The sequence below is a fragment of the Lithobates pipiens genome, unplaced genomic scaffold, assembly GCF_037356315.1.
Source record: "Lithobates pipiens isolate NorthernLeopardFrog02 unplaced genomic scaffold, aLitPip1_a1.2 Scaffold_1, whole genome shotgun sequence".
Lineage (NCBI taxonomy): Eukaryota > Metazoa > Chordata > Amphibia > Anura > Ranidae > Lithobates > Lithobates pipiens.
Window position 1 is genome coordinate 241,858,638 of NW_027507685.1, and position 20,832 is coordinate 241,879,469.

The 20,832-nt window shown below is 43.2% G+C and overlaps 1 protein-coding gene and 1 non-coding gene across 2 annotated transcripts in view; both read left to right on the plus strand.

Moving 5' to 3' along the window:
- Window positions 1-20,832, plus strand: part of EXO1 (exonuclease 1) — a 36,847-nt gene that overhangs the window by 9,557 nt on the left and 6,458 nt on the right. Inside the window, exons 4-11 of the mRNA XM_077484786.1 lie at window positions 34-157; window positions 2,599-2,736; window positions 5,120-5,332; window positions 6,160-6,347; window positions 8,803-8,899; window positions 9,514-9,697; window positions 15,048-15,291; window positions 19,754-20,210. Of these exons, the coding sequence (XP_077340912.1) occupies window positions 34-157; window positions 2,599-2,736; window positions 5,120-5,332; window positions 6,160-6,347; window positions 8,803-8,899; window positions 9,514-9,697; window positions 15,048-15,291; window positions 19,754-20,210 (1,645 nt within the window). The remainder of the gene's footprint in view (window positions 1-33; window positions 158-2,598; window positions 2,737-5,119; window positions 5,333-6,159; window positions 6,348-8,802; window positions 8,900-9,513; window positions 9,698-15,047; window positions 15,292-19,753; window positions 20,211-20,832) is intronic.
- TRNAA-AGC (transfer RNA alanine (anticodon AGC)) lies at window positions 8,431-8,503 on the plus strand. The gene has a single exon. It is a non-coding gene; the product is annotated as a tRNA-Ala (tRNA).

The following is a 20,832-nucleotide window of genomic DNA, read 5'->3' on the forward strand; positions in this document are numbered from 1 at the left end:
ACGATGCAATAAAACAATCGGTGTGTTTTGCAGGAAGCGGCAGACAAATCTACAGAAAGGGAAGCAGCTGCTGCGAGAAGGCAAGCTGTCCGAAGCCAGAGATTGCTTTACACGCTCTGTTAACATCACCTCTGAAATGGCTCATCAAGTTATAAAAGTAAGTCTAGTGAGTTCGCAGCTGCAGTGGTGCATCCGACTCTTCGCCTGCCAGGAAAACAGAGTTCTTTTTCACTGCTAAAATCATTCATTACATTTATCTGTGATTTAACCACTGCAGTATTGGGCAATTTTATCCCCTTCATGCCCAGGCCAATTTTCAGCTTTCAGCACTGTCACACTTTGAATGACAATTGCGCAGTCATGCAATGCTGTACCCATATGAATTTTTTTTTCTTTAACAAATAGAGCTTTCTTTTGGTGGTATGTAACCACTGGGTTTTCTATTTTTTGCTAAATAAATGGGAGGGGAAAAAAGTCAGACAACTTTTGAAAAAAAAAAAAAAAAACCTTTTATTTATTTTTTATTTTTCTGTTATAAACTTTTGCAAATAAATCTTTCTTCATGAATTTTAGCCAAAATGTGTTCTGTCATTTCTTTGGTGAAAATAACCCAAATCAGTGTAATATTATTTAGTCTGTAGGAAAGTTTAGCCTCCGCAAACTGTGGTGTGTGTGTGTCTATCTATATCTGAAAAATAAAAAAAATCAATCCTGAGGCCCAAAAATGTCAAGACAATACAAATTCGGGGTGCGCATCCTCACTGGTCTTAAGTTTATCCTGTCCATGATTCGATTCCACAATGCATCACGATAAGTGCGCATGGTTAAACTTTTTTTATCCAAAAATTCAAGCAATCAGAAGTCCCCAGGGATGGCTGGGATCAGAGGCAGAGGGGTGATGGTAGTGGATGGATGGGGTTAGTAACACTGGCACTCGTCGGCTCTGTGTCAGTCGATTTACCCCCTACCAGGGCCTCCAGTGAAGCCTCTCCTGATGTCGGGTCTCCTGGAGTGAACACCACCGCCCCCCCCCCCCGCCGCACTGTACTGGCTGTTTTGGTTCCCAGAGAGGTAGAGCACCACCGCACAGAGGGATGAATGACGTCACCAAACGTCGATTCAGCCGACTCGCAGCATCGTAAATGTCAGAATCGCAATGCTGCGATTTATATTCAACACCCCTAGAACAAATATTCCCCAAATTGCCCCTTTTTGTAAAGTAGACGGTCCAAGGTATTTAGTAAGAGGCAGTGTGTGATGTTTGTTAGTTTTATTTTATTTTTTTTTTGTTTTATGGTCATTCATTTTCCGAAAAAAATATATATAATTATACTTTTTTTTTTTTTTTTTTCCTTTTTATATATTTTTTTATTATAAAAAAAAAAAAGACAGTGGGGATCGGCATATAACACACACCCACGATTTTTGCCCTGATTTTAAGGGCCAGTTCACACCAGACGCAGTCCCGTTCATTTCTGAGCATTTTTTTTCTGCACTAAAAATGCATGCACAGTGTTTTCAATGTATTCCAATGGCTCTAGTCTACACCATGCAGTCAGTTTCCGATGCAGAAACTGACTGCATGGTGTGAACTAGAGCCATTGGAATATATTTAAAACACTGTGCATGCACTTTGTGCAGAAAAAAAAGCACACTGCACTGCATCCGGTTTGAACTAGAACTAAGGGGGGAAAAAAAGTGCATGTTATACGCCGATAAATACGGGTATGGATGTGTGTGTGTGTATGTATGTATGTATATATGTGTGTGTGTGTGTGTGTGTGTGTGTGTATATATATATATATATTTCTCCTTTTTTATTTTTTGTAATGTTAATATAGTAACCTTGTTTTTTAACAGTGATTGGTGTCCGAGCTAATCACATGATACAGATGGGCTGTGGTTGGCCCAGTTTGTACCATGTGATCACACTGACCAATCACAGCTAGAAAAACAATGGATGGCTTGAAAGGAAGACCTCCATTGTTTTCAGGTGTCATTGGTTCCTGCGGTCACATTGGTCCGGCAGCGGGTCTGTACAGTGATCAGTCATCAGCTGTGCCCAGTGACAGATCGTACCAGGGCGGGATCCGGTAGGAAGTCATAACACCCGCACCGCATCAACAAGTTCCTGCCAGCGTTGTCTTGCCATAGGCCAGGTGGGAACAAGTTAATAGCCTGCTTATTGCAGAGCTAAAGTCGTCCAAAATCTTATTGTAATTGTGCATTCCTTTTAAAAATAGTTAAGTGTATTTTACGCGCAGCTAGCATAAGTAACGGGAACCTGTATTGATGTCAGTCTTTTGCACCGCAACACTGATAGAGGTGTGGTCCCTCAGAGTGTGATGAATGTAGAGTGCAGTGTGTTGCCATAAAATTGTCTGGATAGATAAATGCTTCTTGTAATAAGAGCTCATTTTCTGTGTGTATTTAATCTGTAGAATAAGCAAGGTGCCTGGATTTATTATTATTTATTCATTTTTATAAATTGACTTGTTTTTCATTTTAACCCCCTTTTGGTATAGGAAGGCCTTTATGGTAGCTTCATTTGATCTTCCATTGCAATGTTTTTTCATCCTTATATCTGCTCTGTTGCAGGCTGCGCGTTCTGAAGGCGTTAATTGTATAGTTGCCCCGTATGAGGCGGATTCTCAGCTGGCGTACTTGAACAAACATGGTTTTGCCCAGGCAATCATTACAGAAGACTCTGACCTTCTTGCTTTTGGCTGTAAGAAGGTAAGAAGCGGTTTTGTTGATTTAAAGTAATTGTAAAGGATCTATTGACCCACACACGGTGCAACTCGCTCCCTGGCTTTGATTGACAATGGCTCCCACTTCTCTCACTGAATCCAATGATGAAGGGGAACGAGAGCAACGCCACTGTTATTGGGCTCAGGTAAGTATTTAAAGGGGCAGGGGGGGGGGGAGTGGCACCAAAAAAAAAAGGTTTTTACCTTTTTTTAAGTGGTTGTAAAGACAAGGTTTTTTATCTTAATGTATTCTATGCATTAAGATTAGAAACCTGTTTGTAGCAGCTCCTCTAATACTTACCTGAGCCCCATCTCTATTCAGTGATGTGCACGAGTGCCTTGGCCATCCGGGACTCTCCCTCCTGATTGGCTGAGACACAGTGGTGCCATTGGCTCCCACTGCTGTCGGTTAGCCAATCAGGAGAAAGAGGGGCGGGATGGGGCCAAACCGTGGATCTGTGTCTGAATGGACACATGGGGCCTCGGCTCGGGTGCCCCCATAGCAAGCTGCTTGCTGTGGGGGCACTCGACAGGAGGGAAGGGCCAGGAGTGCTGGCGGTGGACCGCAGAAGAGGAGGATTTGGGCTGCTCTGTGCAAAACCATTACAGAGCGGGTAAGTATAACATGTTTGTTATTTTTAAAGGCAAAAAAAATAAAAAATTAGACTTTAATTTCACTTTAAAAGATAAGATCGCTTTTGATTTAAAGTAAAAAACAATATTTTTGCAGGTTAAATGTTCATTTTTATTTTATTACACTGGAGCCTGTAAAGCATTGCATCCGTGATCAGCAGATCTCGGGTGCAATGCCAGGATCCTGCAGACACTCGGTACACTGTCTGCCCATACCTCTGATACAGGCAGACAGTTAATGATTTGCAGGAAGAATCCATGAACTACAAGAGTGCTCAGCAGCACCGTCGCAGTTATTGAGAAGGCGGAGCGGAAAAGCGCCACTTAGTGTAGTAAGACTGATAACTTTTATTGAGCCCCCAATCTGGACTACTCACACGATAATGGTAGGAGAGGCTCATCTCTAAGTGCAGGTCCAGGGTGCCAGTTCTCTCGTCTGCCTGTGGCGCTCGGAGGAAGAAAAAGGGCGCCTCTGGTGTGATGGGAGCTGATGAAGATTGCTGTGGAGGCTCCTAACCCGGCTGGAGCACAGCGTGGCTTGTAGCATTAGTGTGGCGGTGCAGGTGGTCGGTGACGTCCCTGGACCCAGGATACTTTGCACCGCATTTCGGAGCATGCGCCGTGTTGGTTCCAAGCATGCACGCTCCTTTCTCAACCCTCACAGGTATTGAGAACTACAAGCCGTCGGCTGCAGTGGTACTGATAGTTCATTCTCAAAACTCTCTAAATTAATGACATAGCTGTGTGGGGGCTGTGCTGTTTTTAAATGCTGAAAGCAGTTGCGGGGAAAGGATCCACCCCTCCCCACCCACTGTCACAGAGGGGTGGGGTGATCAGGTGCAATATGGAACATCTTCTAAAGGTGTTGGCACTTCAATTTTCCCTTGGTCTTCTGGGTTCCAAGTCTTTGACTTCTTGATTGGCTGAGCCTGGAATGCGTATCTCCTGCCTACCCTGTTTCCCCCGAAAATAAGACCTAGCGTGATTGTCGGTGATGGCTGCAATATAAGCCCTACCCTGAAAATTAGACCTACAAGGACTTTAACTAGGGCTTATTTGGGGGGTAGGGCTTATATTGCAGCCATCACCGACAATCACACTAGGTCTTATTTTCGGAGAAACAGGGTATGCTTGCACACAGAACTGGGCCAAGTCTGTACACTGAGCCATGCATGCACAGCTTAGTGTACAGTTGCAAAAAAAAAAAAAGTGCTGACCGACAGGTAGAAACATCACCTTGATACCTTGTCCAATAAGTGAATGTAAAGTATTTTCTCAATGAATTCAAAGCAAGGTGCTCTCTGAATGGTGCCCATGCCAAGCGAGTGAGCAAACTCCTGTGTTCACAATGCAGCAAGGTGGCTGATCACTGCTAGTTTCCGGGTCCTGTGCCAATCCCTATAGTGGCAGAGCCTACTACAGTGATTTCCAGCTTCCATGGGAATCCCAAAGCATGGGTATTGCACATGATTCTTATGTTGGTGCAAGCTGGGCTAGTATGCAAAACATACATACTTAAACTTCAGCTTGAACTTTGAAATCGACCTGCTCTTGAAATTGTAAATGCTTGGATTACTTTACACTTTTTTTTTTTTTATTCATTATAAAAACAGATTGATTGGTATGTAGGGTGCCGGTGCCCTTTTTAAACTTTTTTTATTTTATTTTTTTTATTGCTGAACAAAGCCTATTGGAATTCAATTTTTTTTTTTTTTTTTTTTTTTTTTTTTTTTAAGGTGATTCTGAAAATGGACCAATATGGAAACGGTTTGGAAATTGATCAGGATCGGTTTGGAAAATGTAAACATCTGGGAGATGTGTTCACAGAAGAGAAATTCCGCTATATGTGTATCCTGTCCGGATGTGACTATCTGCCCTCTATCCATGGCGTGGGTTTAGCTAAAGCCAGCAAAGTTCTGAAAATTGCAAATAATCCGGATATTGTACAGGTAAATATTCTAATTGGTGTGATCTTTGGAATGTCTTGTCATTTTAAATGGAATACATAGTGCTTTTGTATATTCTCTCCATTTCTGTCTTTTTATTTAAATATTTTATTTTAGCAGTTAATCTCTTGGAACATTAGGACAAAATAAAAAAAATAAATTGGCGAATGGACAGGAATTTTAATGCAGAAGAGGCCAGCTCTTCTGCATTAAAATTCTCGCAGTCCGCTGCCAACCCCCCTGTTGCCAAATTTTAAGGGGTAAATGTAAAAGATGCTACATCAAGTAAATGGATACCCAACACGTCACACTTTAAAATTGCTCGTGGAGTGGAGATAAACTATGATACCTAAAAAAAAAAAAAAAAAAAAAAAAAAAAAAAAAAACATTTTAAGGCAAAGCTATAAAATTGTTTACAGGTCACCTGTTTAGATTTACACAGAAGGTCTAGTGCTAGAATTATTGCTCTTGCTATAACATTTGCGGTGATACCTCAGATGTGTGGTGTGAACACAATTTACATATGTGTGCACGCCTTGCGTATGCTTCTGCGCGTGAGCACGCAGGAATGGGGGCACTTTTATTTTTCTTATTTATTTTTATGATGTCTCTATTAAAAAAAAAAAAAAAAAAATATGTAAACAAAATTGCATTTAGAATCACTTTTAAATGTTAATAAAATAAAAACGTTATGCCAGTTAAGCCAATTAAGATGACCTAGGGATTTCCTAAACTTGTAAATGGAGACAGATTTTTTTGCCATTTTCAAGAATTCTCTGGGATTTGTAGTTTCTCACCCTAAGAACCCAACACTCTTTTTTCTCTTTCAGGTTATTAAGAAAATGGGACAGTATTTGAAATCCAATATTACTGTTCCTGATGGATACATAGATGGATTTATCCGTGCCAATAATACATTTCTGTACCAGTTGGTCTTTGACCCAATGAAAAGAAAACTGGTTCCTCTTAACCCTTATGAAGATGGCATTGACCCTAAAGAATTAAGCTATGCTGGACCGTATCCTTTTCTGATGAATGTCTTGATTGTTCTAAATCCAGACAAAACGTGTAAAAGAAACCAGACATGGAAAATGTGACGCATGCCAATGGCGGTTAAAGGTGAAATGTAATCCAGTTATATTTTGCCCCCCCCCCCCCCATGAACATACTTATCTACATTTTTAAGTGTGTGTGTGTGTGTGTGTGTGTGTGTGTGTGTGTGTGTGTGTGTGTTTTTTTTTTTTTTTTTTTCCTCTCTCATTGCATAACCTATTTTAGACCCAGTAGCTTCATCACTGGGTCTCTGTGGTTCTCGGTGCAATGCTGGTGGGAGGGGACATCAGAAAGCTGTACATAATTGGATGTTGTGGTAACACCCTCGCTGAGCCTCCATGATTGTAAGAACTGAAATCCAATGAATTAAAGGGTCAACAAGACATGGCTGGCTATCCTGGTGTGCTCAGTCCCATGTTCCTTATCTTGCATCCAGCCCAGGTGTTTGTATGTAATGTTGCATGCTGACAGGAGAGGAGGATCATGGGGACCAGTGCCACAGAACACATTAGCTTCAATGTCGCTTTGGTCTGAGAGGTGAGTACAGGAGCTGGCAGAGGCAGATTTGATCCACCTGTATCATGCCTGTGATTGTCTTGTCCTTGGCCAGCCGTTCTCAACCCTATTACCCCAGAGGAACCCTTGAAATTATTTTTTATGTCTTGGTGGAACCCCTACTAAGTTGAGTCCATCTGGGTCATTAGAAAAATGCCCCTTTAGCTTGGAGGTCAGTGGGAAGAATGCCCCTTTTAGCTTGGAGGTCAGTGGGAAGAATGCCCCTTTAGCTTGGAGGTCAGTGGGAAGAATGCCCCTTTAGCTTGGAGGTCAGTGGGAAGAATGCCCCTTTAGCTTGGAGGTCAGTGGGAAGAATGCCCCTTTAGCTTGGAGGTCAGTGGGAAGAATGCCCCTTTAGCTTGGAGGTCAGTGGGAAGAATGCCCCTTTAGCTTGGAGGTCAGTGGGAAGAATGCCCCTTTAGCTTGGAGGTCAGTGGGAAGAATGCCCCTTTAGCTTGGAGGTCAGTGGGAAGAATGCCCCTTTAGCTTGGAGGTCAGTGGGAAGAATGCCCCTTAGCTTGGAGGTCAGTGGGAAGAATGCCCCTTAGCTTGGTGGTCAGTGGGAAGAATTCCCCTTAGCTTGGGGGTCAGTGGGAAGAATTCCCCTTAGCTTGGGGGTCAGTGGGAAGAATTCCCCTTAGCTTGGGGGTCAGTGGGAAGAATGCCCCTTAGCTTGGGGGTCAGTGGGAAGAATGCCCCTTATAGTGGTAGCTAGAATGCCCCCCCCTTACAGACCGCTTTAAAGATCATTGCCGTCATGCTACTGGCTTTGCCAATTGGTGATGAACCTGGATCTATGAAGGCACCATCAGATGAGAAGTTAATTAGCCACAGCTCAAGGAACCCCTAGCAACATCTGGAGAAACCCTGGGGTTACGTTTTTATGGTTGAGGATGGCTTTCCTAGACTGTGTAGCAGAGACCCGAGTAAGGCTCCTTTCACATGGGACGGATCCCTAATGATCCGCCCCGTGATGATCCATTTGCTCAGCGGGGATCGCTCCGTTGTTCCCGCTGAGCTGGCGGATGACAGGGCAGTCCGTGCACACTGTGCAGGGACCGCCCTGTCAGCTCTCTGCTCTCCTCTATGGGGGATTGGATGAACACAGACCGTCTGTTCGTGTTCATCCGATCCACTCTGCAGACAGATAGAAAAATAGGATTTTCCTCCGTCTGCAGAATTAGACCATAGCGGATGATATCCCATAGGGATGCATGTATGTCTGTATTTCATCTGCAAACAGATGGATGAAATACGGACATACTGTCCACATGTGTGAAAGGGGCCTTAAGAGTATGATCACAGATTTGAAATGGATTATAGAACAAATTACATGGCCACTTATTTTTATATGAAAGATTTTCTTGAAATGTAAAACACTTATGTAAACATAAAGCTGAGTCACATTTTTAGGGTTTCATGTCATCTAAAAGAGATTGAGAAGAATGCATGCCCCACACCAGCAGATCCGAATCCTATTTGTACTTTATTGAGGGGAATTAGCTCAAATGGTAGAGCGCTCGCTTAGCATGCGAGAGGTAGCGGGATCGATGCCCGCATTCTCCAACTGTTTTGGGAATATATTTATAGACTTCCAGCAGAGTCAGTCAACAGTAAGTGTATTCAAACATGCACGGGACAAACAGATCTATACAAAAAAGGTAACAAAAATGTAAAGATATTTATAAAATGGGGCAGACTCGTGCAACCCCCCCTAAGTTTTTATATTGTGCAGTGTAAATCGTCAAATTTGTTTCTGTGAGACCCTTTTGTTCTAGGACATGTGTGGCGACTGTGCAGCACTTACCATTGTTCTATAATATACATCTCGTCTCTTCACTCGATTTTTCTTAACAATATAACAGAAACATGGGAGACGCAATGGCTTGTCAGATCGCGTTGGGCAATGTGGACGTGAACACAAAAAAGAAAATGGATGACTACAATCCTGATATTCCCCAGGTGATTCATGTTGTGGGGTCTTTAGATTTTAATTTTTTTTTTTTTTTTAATAGACAAATGGCATCCTACTCTGCTTAACATTCGCAGCATTTATAGGGGATGGTAACCGTATTATTATTATTATTATTATTATTATATATATATATATTTTTTTTAATGGCCATCTTTCCACTGCACATGCATGCCACGGTCCAATAATTCCTATAGGTAGCTTTAGTCTGGATGTCTGATCTGCGGGTACTGCGGAATCTATGTCCGTGGGCACCTGCAGATCATTGGGCAGAGCGCCAGAATGGCGATTTTGTCTATGTAAACAAGGCAGATCACCGTTCTGTCCGTAGGGAAGGCGTTGGTCCTGTCTCAGCAAAGTCAGAAAGGGCTGTTGTTTTGGAGACCCCTGTCATAGTGGTCTATTGGTTTGTGTCCAGGGGAACCATGGTCTCTTCTATAGATCGAGGAGATGAAGTTGCTATGGATACAAAATGCTTTCATCCTTGCACAGCAGGAGCAATAGTGCGTTGTCCTTGTGGGTTTTGTGACTGTGTTCATATAAATTAAAAAATGTATATCATTTTTTTTTTTTTTTATTATTATATTTTTTGTTTTATGTGTAGCTGACAAAGCTGAAGAGCCACAGCTGGAACAACAAAGTCTCGGATTCTGGCAGCATCTGGCAGGGAAACTTCAGTCCCCTCACAAATATAAAATCAGAAGAGACGACAAAGGCGGAAGAAAAGGCGAGTCGGCGAGGATTAATAATCCCAAGTAACAAGCAACCAGTGAAGAGACCACTTGAAGGTGTGTGAAAATGTTTAAAACATCCATGAGGTGTAGCATTATTTTATTTGTGTCGTCATATATATATATATATATATATATATATATATATATATATATACCAGCAGCTGATTTTGTACTCAAAAATATTGGTTTCCCCTAAATGTTTAAAGCTTAACCACTTCCAGCCCAAGGACGTCCTATGACTTTGAGCGGGGGTATCTGAATGATGGGTGCAGCTGGAGGCATCATTCAGATATCGTCATCTTTTACAGCAGACAATTCTATGCACCGTAAAACCAGTCATAGTGGCTGTTCAGCAGCTTGATCATTGTTGCAGCCAGCGGGAGGGGAAATCCTGTCACCCTTCGGTGCTTCTCCCGACTCGCCCTACGATCCTCGAACAGGAGAATGAATCCTCCGTCGTTTACAAAAAAAAAAAAAAAAAAATGTCATAGTGATTTCCGATGAGCAGATGGTCCCCAGTCATCTCTGTGATCTGAGGCCCGAGTGCAACGTTATGACATCGCATCCGGAGGTAAAGTCTTCATTTCCAAATGTGTGATTTGTCTATTAGGAGTCTGCATGATTGCCAAAATTAATACTGTTAGAGGTGCGCATCTTCAGTGGTCTCACAATTCGATTACGATTATCATGTCAACCATTTGATTCCGCGATGCATCATGATTACAGCGCAAGTGCGCATGGTTTTCATCAAAAAAAATTCAAGTAGTCAGAACTCTTCTTACTCTGGTCCCCAGTCATCTCTGTGATCTGAGGCCCGAGTGCAACGTTATGACATCGCATCCGGAGGTAAAGTCTTCATTTCCAAATGTGTGATTTGTCTATTAGGAGTCTGCATGATTGCCAAAATTAATACTGTTAGAGGTGCGCATCTTCAGTGGTCTCACAATTCGATTACGATTATCATGTCAACCATTTGATTCCGCGATGCATCATGATTACAGCGCAAGTGCGCATGGTTTTCATCAAAAAAAATTCAAGTAGTCAGAACTCTTCTTAAAAAAAAAAAAAAAAAACAGAATAAATAAAAAAGACAACACTTCCTGCATGCAGCAAAGTCTAAACACAGCAGACAAAAACAAAGGAGCTCCAGGCTCTCCCCCAAAATCCTAAAGGAGAGGGTCTGAGACTGCAGACATGCTACAGGAGAGGGTCTGAGACTGCAGACATGCTACAGGAGAGGGTCTGAGACTGCAGACATGCTACAGGAGAGGGTCTGAGACTGCGGACATGCTACAGGAGAGGGTCTGAGACTGCGGACATACTACAGAAGAGGGTCTGAGACTGCGGACATGCTACAGGAGAGGGTCAGAGACTGCGGACATGCTACAGGAGAGGGTCAGAGACTGCGGACATGCTACAGGAGAGGGTCAGAGACTGCGGACATGCTACAGGAGAGGGTCAGAGACTGCGGACATGCTACAGGAGAGGGTCAGAGACTGCGGACATGCTACAGGAGAGGGTCAGAGACTGCGGACATGCTACAGGAGAGGGTCCGAGACTGCGGACAATAATGCAGAGTCGTGGTGTGATGAAGGCACATAGAAGACAATTCTATCATATGGACTTGTGTTGGGTTATGTAGATCAGCTGAATGCTGATTGTGACACAACCTGACAGATGGTCAGACTGGTAAGAGAAAGCAATACACAGTGTGTGTCACCCCAGCATCATACTGGGAATAATAAATAATGGTGTCCTTTGTCCCCTCCCAAGCTGTCATCACATTCAGGAAGATATCACACCAATCCTCCTGTCTATATTACTCCTCCATACAGCCCATTCCCCTGCAGTGACAATGACATTACTCATCACAGGTGACACATCAGCTTCCACTACATGCCCGGACTCCCCCCTGTGTCCCCAGATCACAGCGCCCCCTCCCCCTCTGTACTTGCATGCTGCTCTGCCAGTGCTGGTGGCCGTGCTCCAGGCCCCGACCGCCAGTCTCCCTGTTAATGCTGTAAACGCTGAGTTGCCTAGTGATAAGGGGGTGTGGCCAAGCAGGCGCACACCTTGAACTCCTACTCGGGCGATAGAGGATCATTGGAGGGAACTTACTTGAAGAAACGTGTCATTGCTGTCCCTCTGACCATGGCAGCCTATAATGAGAAGGCCGATCTGCCTGCTCACCACCCCCCCCCCATTTCCATTCCAGCCTCCGGTATTCTCTCGTCTCTCCTGAGGTCAGCAGCAGGGAATTCTCTGATGTCAGAGATGAGAGAGGTGGGCCGGGCAGTCACATGAGCGGCATATACACACACTAAGAAATGAGGTAACAGCTATACGCACTGATCGCTCTACCAATAATTTTTTTTTTTCAGGTCTCGTGCATCGATGCCGCATCGGGTACACCCGAATCGCAATGCATCGATGCAGCAATTTAATTTCAGCACCCGGCTACTGTATACGAAGACATTTTAGACAATTGTGCTTCTACAGCCATGTGGTAACAAACTGGGGAAGGCTGTTTTATGTTTTAACATAAGTGTGCAAAAAGCTAGCTACATAGGAACATGTTTTTGTGAGTTTGTGGAGGAACTTGAGTGGCCCACACAGAGCCCTGGCCTTAACCCTACTAAACACCTTTTTTTTGGGTGGATTGGAATACCATTTAAAGAAAACAAATCTTATCTCACTTCAGTATTTGATGTTGCAAATGTTCTTTTGGCTTAATAGTCGCAAATTCCTTTAGACACACACCAAAATCTTGTAGAAAACCTTCCCAGAAGAGTGGAGGCGGTCATAGTGATGACCAGCTTCATATAAATGGTCACGCTTTTGGAATGAGATGTTGAGTAAGTTCATATAGGTGTAAATGAAAAATGGATAAATACTCGTGCTTTGTGTCAGATTGTGTGCAAAAACACCCTGCAGCTGCTGTCCACCAAGTGCTAAATCGTCTCTAATCGTAATCTAAATACAGCGCTTGCAGAGCACAATATATGCATATATACAACGGTGCAAAAAATTAACAAAATCAAAAATCTTTACAAAGCTCTCAAACGGTGCTTGGAGGGAGAAAGTGACATCTTTGGTTGTAAAACCGAAAATACGTCTATGCGTTTCGTCCCTCCAGGGCATCATCAAGGACGGGGCGAAACGAATTGACGTATTTCCGGTTTTACAACAGACGTCGCTTCCGCCCTCTGTGGGACGCACTCTGATTTGCAGCGATCCCCAAATAACCTTATGATTGTCCCATGCTCGTTTTTTATCTGGAATTTTGTAAGTTATTAACCACTTGCCGACCAGCCACCGCAGTTTTACTGTAGCAAAATGGCATGGCTGTTATGTTGCATCGCTTTGCCCTGTGGCCACTAGGGGCACGCGTGCGCACTTTCTGCTCGTCCCTGGAGCCCATGCGAGTGGCCGGCGGGCTCCCGCTATTGCTGCTGACACACCGAGAACCGAGATCTGTGTGTGTAAACGCAGAGTTTTCGGTTCTCTGAGGGGAGAATAGACTGATCGTCTGTTCATACAGAGTATGAACAGCGATTTGTCATCTCCTCTACACGGTCCCCTTCAGTTAGAACACACACTAGGGAACACAACTAACCCCCTTGATCACCCCCTAGTTGTAACCCCTTCCCTGCCAGTGACATTTTTACAGTAATCAATGCATTTGTATAGCACTGATCGCTGTATAAATGACAATGGTCCCAAAAATGTGCCAAGTGTCCGATGTGTCCGCCATAATGTCGCAGTCATGATAAAAATGGCATATCACCGCCATTACTATTTAAAAAAAATGCCATAAAACTATCCCCTATTTTGTAGATGCTATAACTTTTGCGCAAACCAGTCATTATACGTTTATTGCGTTTTTTATTTTTTCCAAAAATATGTAGCATACATATCGGCCTAAACTGAGGAAAAAAAATTGTTTTTTATATATATATATTTTTGGGGGATATTTATTTATAGCAAAATGTAAAAAAAGTGTGTGTGTGTGGGTTTTTTTTTTTTTTTTTTTTTTTTTTTTGTTTGAGTGCAAAAAGTAAAAACCGCAGAGGTGATCAAATACCACCAAAAGAAAGCTGTGGGGGGGAAAAAAGGACATCAATTTTGTTTGGGTGCTCGGTCGTGCGACCTTGTCAGTGTCAATTGTCAGTTAGCGACGCAGTGCTGAATCGCAAAAAGTGCTCTGGTCAGGAAGGGGGTAAAATCTTCCGGGGGTGAAGCGGTTAATGTAATTGTGCAATTAAAATAAATTTTTACAGTACTTCACTAGGAGCATCATTTTGTTTTGTTGAGCCTGGTGGATTTCCTAACCGCCCCAAAGAGTAACACTCGGAGACCCTACCAAGGAAGTATAGAGACCTGTATTCCTAACACCAGACACAAGCGTGTTTGACCCCCAGACTGCAAAGCTGAGGGTCCTTCTTTTTTATTTTATTTTATTTTATTTATTTATTTTTTCTGGTGAGTAGGGATACAAGAGAGGGGGGAGTATGGCACAGCATGTTTTACATGAAGCACTTTAACACCTTTTTAGAATTTTGGAGCACCAAGCATTTTATTTGAGACTGTTTTGTTTGAGAATTTAGTAAAGATTTTTGATTTTGTTCATTTTTTGCACTGTTGTATGCATGCATATATTGTGATCTGTAAGCGCTGTATTATTTAGATTACATGTAGGTGTAAAGGTCACAGGTCCACAAACCTTTGGCCATAAGGTGTATTAACCACTTTGTTACTGGGTCGTTGCCGAAAAAACGGCTACAGCGCAGCTCTGTTCTGGAAGGGCGTCCATGGACATACACCCAGAACACATCTCCTGCACACTTCCTTTGGACACAGCTGATCACAGACCAAGGTAAAGAGCCAATCGCAGCAGCCCTTTACCACGTGATCAGCTGTCTAATCGCAGTACCCAGTGGCCATCAGTGCAGTTTTATCAGTGAAGAAGAAAAATGAACTTCTTTGTAAAATATGACCGAAACCGAGAAACTTCTGCCTCCTTTTTTTTTTTTTTTTTTCCCTTCCTTACAAAATTTTCAGTCTTTTTGTTTAGCCAAAGATAAAATGATTAAGAAAGCTCTATTTGTGTGAAATAAAATGATAAAAATTTAATTTGGGGTACTGTTGCATGACCGCGCAATTGTTTTTCAAAGTGACAGCGCTGAAAGCTAAAAATTGGCCTGGGCAGGAAGGGGGGTGAAAGTGCCCGGTATTGAAGTGGTTAAGCAGACTTATGATTATAAAAGTCTTAGTATTCATTAGCTCTGTTCATTAGTTCTGCAGCACTTCAAGTAGTTAACATCATTGATTAAAGGCATGTCTTTCTTTCTTTCTTCTTCTTTTTTTTTTTTTTTTTTTTTTTTTTTTTTTCTTTTTTCTCCAGGTGGGGTTTCAGAATGTGACCTCCTCAGTCAATATTCTTTTTCTCAGAATAAGAAACCAAAGAAAGAAAGTGAAGACCATTCAATGAAACTGGAGGCTTCTCCCCCATCAAATGTTCTACAACCACTAGATGACCGGGCCAATACAACAGATTTACAGCCCAAAGTGAGGAATAAATTTGCCACCTTGTTGCAAAGGAGAAATGAACAAAGTGGTTCAGTGTCTGTCGCTGGAACCCGCAGCAGGTGCGTCACTTTTCTAGGCACCATGACCTCTCTTAGTTCACTGGGGTGGAAAGCCAAAATCTAATAGTAGTTGGTTTGCTTTAAAAGGGGTTTCCAGCACCACCACAGAGAGGTCCTGCTTGATAAACCGATATAAGGCCATACTGTGGTAGCCATAAAAAAAAAAAAATCATTGTAGGGCCAATGTGCAATACCAGATTTCACCAGTAGGCATTTCTGAAAGTTTGTGAAGGTGGGATCTGGAAATAACAGCTCCAAGGTTGGCTAAAACCCTTTAGCTGGGATAAATGGGTCATCCTGGATCAGTACTTGGAGAGAACAAAAGGTTATCCCTTTTTGTTTTTTGCCGGTAAAGTCGGATAAGTTTGATTTCCCTCTTGAAACCAGAAACGGAGCCCTGGAGCACTACAAAACAAGCTCAGAATGTCCGTCCTCAGCAATTTACGTTAAAATAGCTTACCGAGCCTTGAAAAAGTATGCACACCTTTTACAACCAAAAACACAAATGTGTTTTATTGGGATTTTATGTGATGGGCTAACACAGGGGTTGACAAATTTGCTTGGAATCTAGGAGCCAGCTAAAAAAGTTAGGAGCCGGGTCCGTGACGGCTATCTGGACCTGTCCCTGGCTTGACATGGAGACAAGTGAGGGGAAGATAGCCCCAAGCCCCTCACCTGTCTCCAAGTCATTGCCCCCCATAGCTCTTAGAGGGACATTTTATTTATTTTTTTCAAATGACAATTTTTTTTTTAAATTGCATTTTAGTGTAAATTGAGATGTGAGGTCTCTCTGACCCCAGATCTCATATACAAGAGGACCTGTCATGCTTTTTTCTATTACAAGGGATTTTTACATTCCTTGTAATAGGAACAAAAGTGACACATTTTTTTTTTTTTTTTAAAGAACAGTGAAAAAAATAAAAATAAAAGTTAAAATAAATAAAAAATAGAGACCTCCTCTGTAACTTAAAAAGTGCAACCTGTAGAATTTTTTAAATGTCGCCTATGGAGATTTTAAAGGGTAAAAGTTTGTCGCCATTCGATGAGCGGGCGCAATTTTGAAGCACGATTTACTCTACGCAACATTATCTTTCACAATATTAAAAAAAATTGGGCTAACTTTACTGTTGTCTTATTTTTTTTTTTTTTATTAAATACATTTTCCCCAAAAAAGTGCGCTTGTAAGTCCGCTGTGCAAATACGGTGTGACAGACAGTATTGCAACGACCACCATTTTATTCTCTAGGGTGTTAGAATAAAATATATATATAATTTTTAGGGGTTCTGAGTAAAGGGAAGGAAGATAGGCTGGCAGGCAGGGAAAATTAGCATTGCATCCATTAGCATTGCTGGTTGTAATTCCAACGGCCACCACAAGAGGGCGCCAGATTACAGAAGGAACCATAGGATCGTAGAAGGCCTCAAAGCCGGGGGCTAAATTACCGGCCGGCGGCGGCGCGGCCCGACGCGATCGCGCCGGGGGGGGGGGCCGCGGAGACAGCATACCCCCAGCTGTGCTGCCCCAGGCGCCAGGTCTGGAATTCTAGTCGCAAATGCGACCGGGCGCCCGGGTTTTGTCGAGCCCTGGGCTAACACAAAGTGGCACATAATTGGGAAGTGGAAGGAAAATAATAAATGGTTTGCAAATTTTTTTACAAATATCGGACAGGGTGGCATGCATTTGTACTCGGCCTCCTTAGAGGTTTGGTAGAGACGCTTGGGTAACAAACCGCATCATGAAGGCCAAGGAACACACCAGACAGGTCAAGGATAACGTTGTGGAGAAGTTTTAAAGCAGGGTTAGGTTTAAAAAAAAAATAAATTCCCCCAAGCTTTGAACATCGCACAGAGCACTGTTCAGTCCATCATCCAAAAATGGAAAGAGTATGGCCAAACTGCAAACCTACCAAGACATGGCCGTCCACCTAAACTGGCAAGGAGAGCATTAATCAGAGAAGCAGCCAAGAGGCCCATGGTAACGCTGGAGGAGTTGCAGAGATCCACAGCTCAGGGGGGAGAATCTGTCCACAGGACAACTATTAGTCGTGCTCTCCACAAATCTGGTCTTTATGGAAGAGTGACAAGAAGAAAGACATTGTTGAAAGCCGTAAGACGTCCCATTTGCAGTTTGTGAGAAGCCATGTGGAAGAAGGTGCTCTGGTCAGATGAGACCAAAATTTACCTTTTTTGGGCCTAACAGCAGAACTCTGTGTGGCAGAAGACTTAACACTGCACATCACCCTGAACACACCATCCCCACTGTGAAACATGGTGGTGGCAACATCATGTTGTGGGGATGCTTTTCTTCAATTATAAACAAGGCAAAGGATAAATCCAAGGAAAACGAGTTTTAACTTGCCAACCAGCCCACAGACAACCAAGTAAACCTAACAGTATGCTTTTAGTGTTGGGTACCACAGATACCAGGGTGCCTTGACAAGGCTCTGTGGCTTACGCATGCATTTGCAAACGTGTGCAGACTAAACCCCTGCTTTTAACGCTTACTGTTAGACAGGTTATTTGTCTGTGGGCTGGTCGGTAAGTTAAGCTTGTTTTTTTCCTTGGATTTGTCCTTGGTCTTGTTTATAAACACTGCTTCTTACCGTGATGGCCAGCTATAGATGGAGGCTAGTGGCATACCTTTTTGTATGCTTTTCTTCAACCCTGACCAGCTTCTCTGTCCCTGCTGATGGGGAGATGGATGGAGTCAAATACAGGGCAATCTAAGTGAAAAAACCTGTTGGTCTGCAAAACATTTGAGACTGGAGCAGAGGTTCACCTTCCAGCAGGACAACGACCCTAAACATACAGCCAGAGCTACAATGGAATGGTTTAGATCAAAGCATATTCATGTGTTAGAATGGCCCAGTCAAAGTCCAGACCTAAATCCAATTGAGAATCTGTGGCAAGACTTGAAAATTGCTGTTCAGACGCTCCCCATCCAATCTGACAGAGCTTGAGCTATTTTGCAAAAACGAATGGCCAAACATTTCACTCTCTAGATGTGCAAAGCTGGTAGAGACATCCCCAAAAAGAAAACTTGCAGCTGTAATTACAGTGAAAGGAGGTTCTACAGAGTATTGACTCAGGGGGGCTAAATACAAATGCCCCCCACACTTTTCACATATTTAGTTGTATAAAAATGTGAAAACCATTTTATAATTTTCCTCCCACTTCACAATTATGTGCCACTTTGTGTTGGTCTATCACGGCCCTCAAAAAAATCCACTTGCCTGCACACATTTTGCGAGTGGATTTTGAGGGCTGCCTGGGAGTGGGGGGGGCAAGCTGTCAGCCTGTGTGGAATGGGAGTCTTTCTCCCAGCGATCGCGGAGGGGAAGAGAGCCGCCCAGGTGTTCAGAGCGCAGTGCGGGGAACACATCAATAACGGCTATCATTTCAATAGATGTGTTCCTCGCCGCTCCTCCTGGACCCGGGGCTTTGAGAGACAGATCACCCGTCCAATCCCAGTGACGGGTGATCTGTCAATCAAATTTCCCCAGCACAGTTGATAACACTGCTTTTGGATTTGGAGCTCTAGTCAGCTCATGCAGGAAATTACAATCTCTCTGGATATCTGGCAGGATCAGCTTTTTTTTTTTTTTTTTTTTTTTTTGCACTCTCCGAAACCAATATAACAAAACTCTGTAAAAATAAAGAGGAAAAGTGCAGTTGTGAAAAAAAAACACATGTACTTGCCTGCTGCAGCATCAATCTGATTCTGCAAGCTGTCCCCTGTGGGCTCTAAGCCCATTTGACGTTGATCGCTCAGTTCTCGGGTCTGCTCTGAAAGAGTGTGGTGACTGTTGATCACTCCTCTATGCTCTGCCCTTCTAGCGCTCACTGAAGCACCAGTCTGCGCAGTGGGCAGTAGCCTCTGAGAGGCTGAGCCAGCTGCTGGTCAGGAATCTGGGTAGATCCCGACATTGTTGGGATCCTCTCAGAGACTGGAGCTGGTCTGTGACATTTTGTCACAGGAGTGCGAAAAGGAAAGTTCATTCCTGTGACCCAAATGAGAATTATGACCACAAAAGCTTTGGCCTGACTTTTGGTCTTTGAGGGGGGGGGGGGGGAATAAACATTTGTTGGGGTGTGTATATAATATATAGGTGTGTGAGTGACTTGTATAGCGCTACCTATACGAACTGAATCGCCTCAAGGCACTTTCTTGCCACCAGAGTCCATCTGTGGCTTGCGTGGTCCTTTACCTCGTAAGGTCCCGACATGCTTACAAGCGCATATCAAGGCCAATTATTATTATTTTTTTTTTTTTTTTAGACCAGGTCTAATTAACCTACCAGCATGTCTTTGGAGTGTGTGTGTGTGTGTGTGTGTGTGTATATATATATGTGTGTGTGTGTGTGTATATATATATATATATATATAATATATACACACACACGCTAGCATATGTTCGGAGTATTCTGTTCTTTATGTGTGACCGCTTTCATTTTTTTCTCAGGTTTTTTTGCAACCAATCTGAGCTGGTGACCACCCCCTCCTCTATAGACATTTCCAAGCCAACAGACTACACCACAACCAATGTTTCGGGGACCTGTGAGGACAACCAGGCAGCGGAAACAACTGACGAAGGCGAAAAACTGTGTAAAAGAGAGCTGACTCCATCTCCCAATTCTGATGATTGTGACGTGAAATGTAATGCAGATTCTCCACTTCGGAATCCAAGAAACTGTTTTAGTTGGTCAGGAAGTTTGGCCAAAGGGAATCCTAAAACTGCGAGTCCATGTTCCTCCATCCTGTCTCTTAGAAGATTTCAGAGGACTAAGAGCAGCGTAGAGTCAGACAAAGATCCTCTTCAGATGGATCAGACTGTAAACTCCAACGGGAGCCCAACCCACTGTGCCATCACTCAGAGGAGCAAAATGGCCGTGGTGGAGATTGAGGACTCCAGCTCAGAAGTAAGATTAATGTTGTTTGTGCGTGGTGTTGGCAGCATTTTATTAATTTTATGACTTTGTTTAGATTTGTAGGGCAAAGCCACCCATTGCCTACACTTACTGCTTGCATTATAAGTGACCATTCAAACCATTATGGTGCTGTTTATTTTGAGAGGTACCCAAACACACCTCCACAGCACACTTGCCCATGCACTGCATTATGAACAACTTGCCGCTGTTTCTTCTCTGGGAAATTAACGGAGTTCAGGAAAAAGACAGCCAGATGTTTGACCATTCTTCCGGAGGGCAATTGTGAGGTCAGGCAACGCAAGGTCCATAAAGACATGGATGAACGCGTTTGGGGTGGAGAAACTTGACTGACCTACAGAGTCCTAACCTCAACTCGATAGAACACCTTTGGAATGAGCGGAGACTGTGAGCCAGGACTTCTCGTCCAACATCAGTGCCCGACCTCACAAATTTCTAGAAGAATGGTCAAACATCCCCATAGACACACTCCTAAACCTTGTGGACGGCCTTCCCAGAGGAGTTGAAGCTGTTATAGCTGTAAAGGGTGGGCCAACTCAATATTGAACCCTACAGACTAAGACCCCATACACACTATTGGGGTTTTCTGCAGATT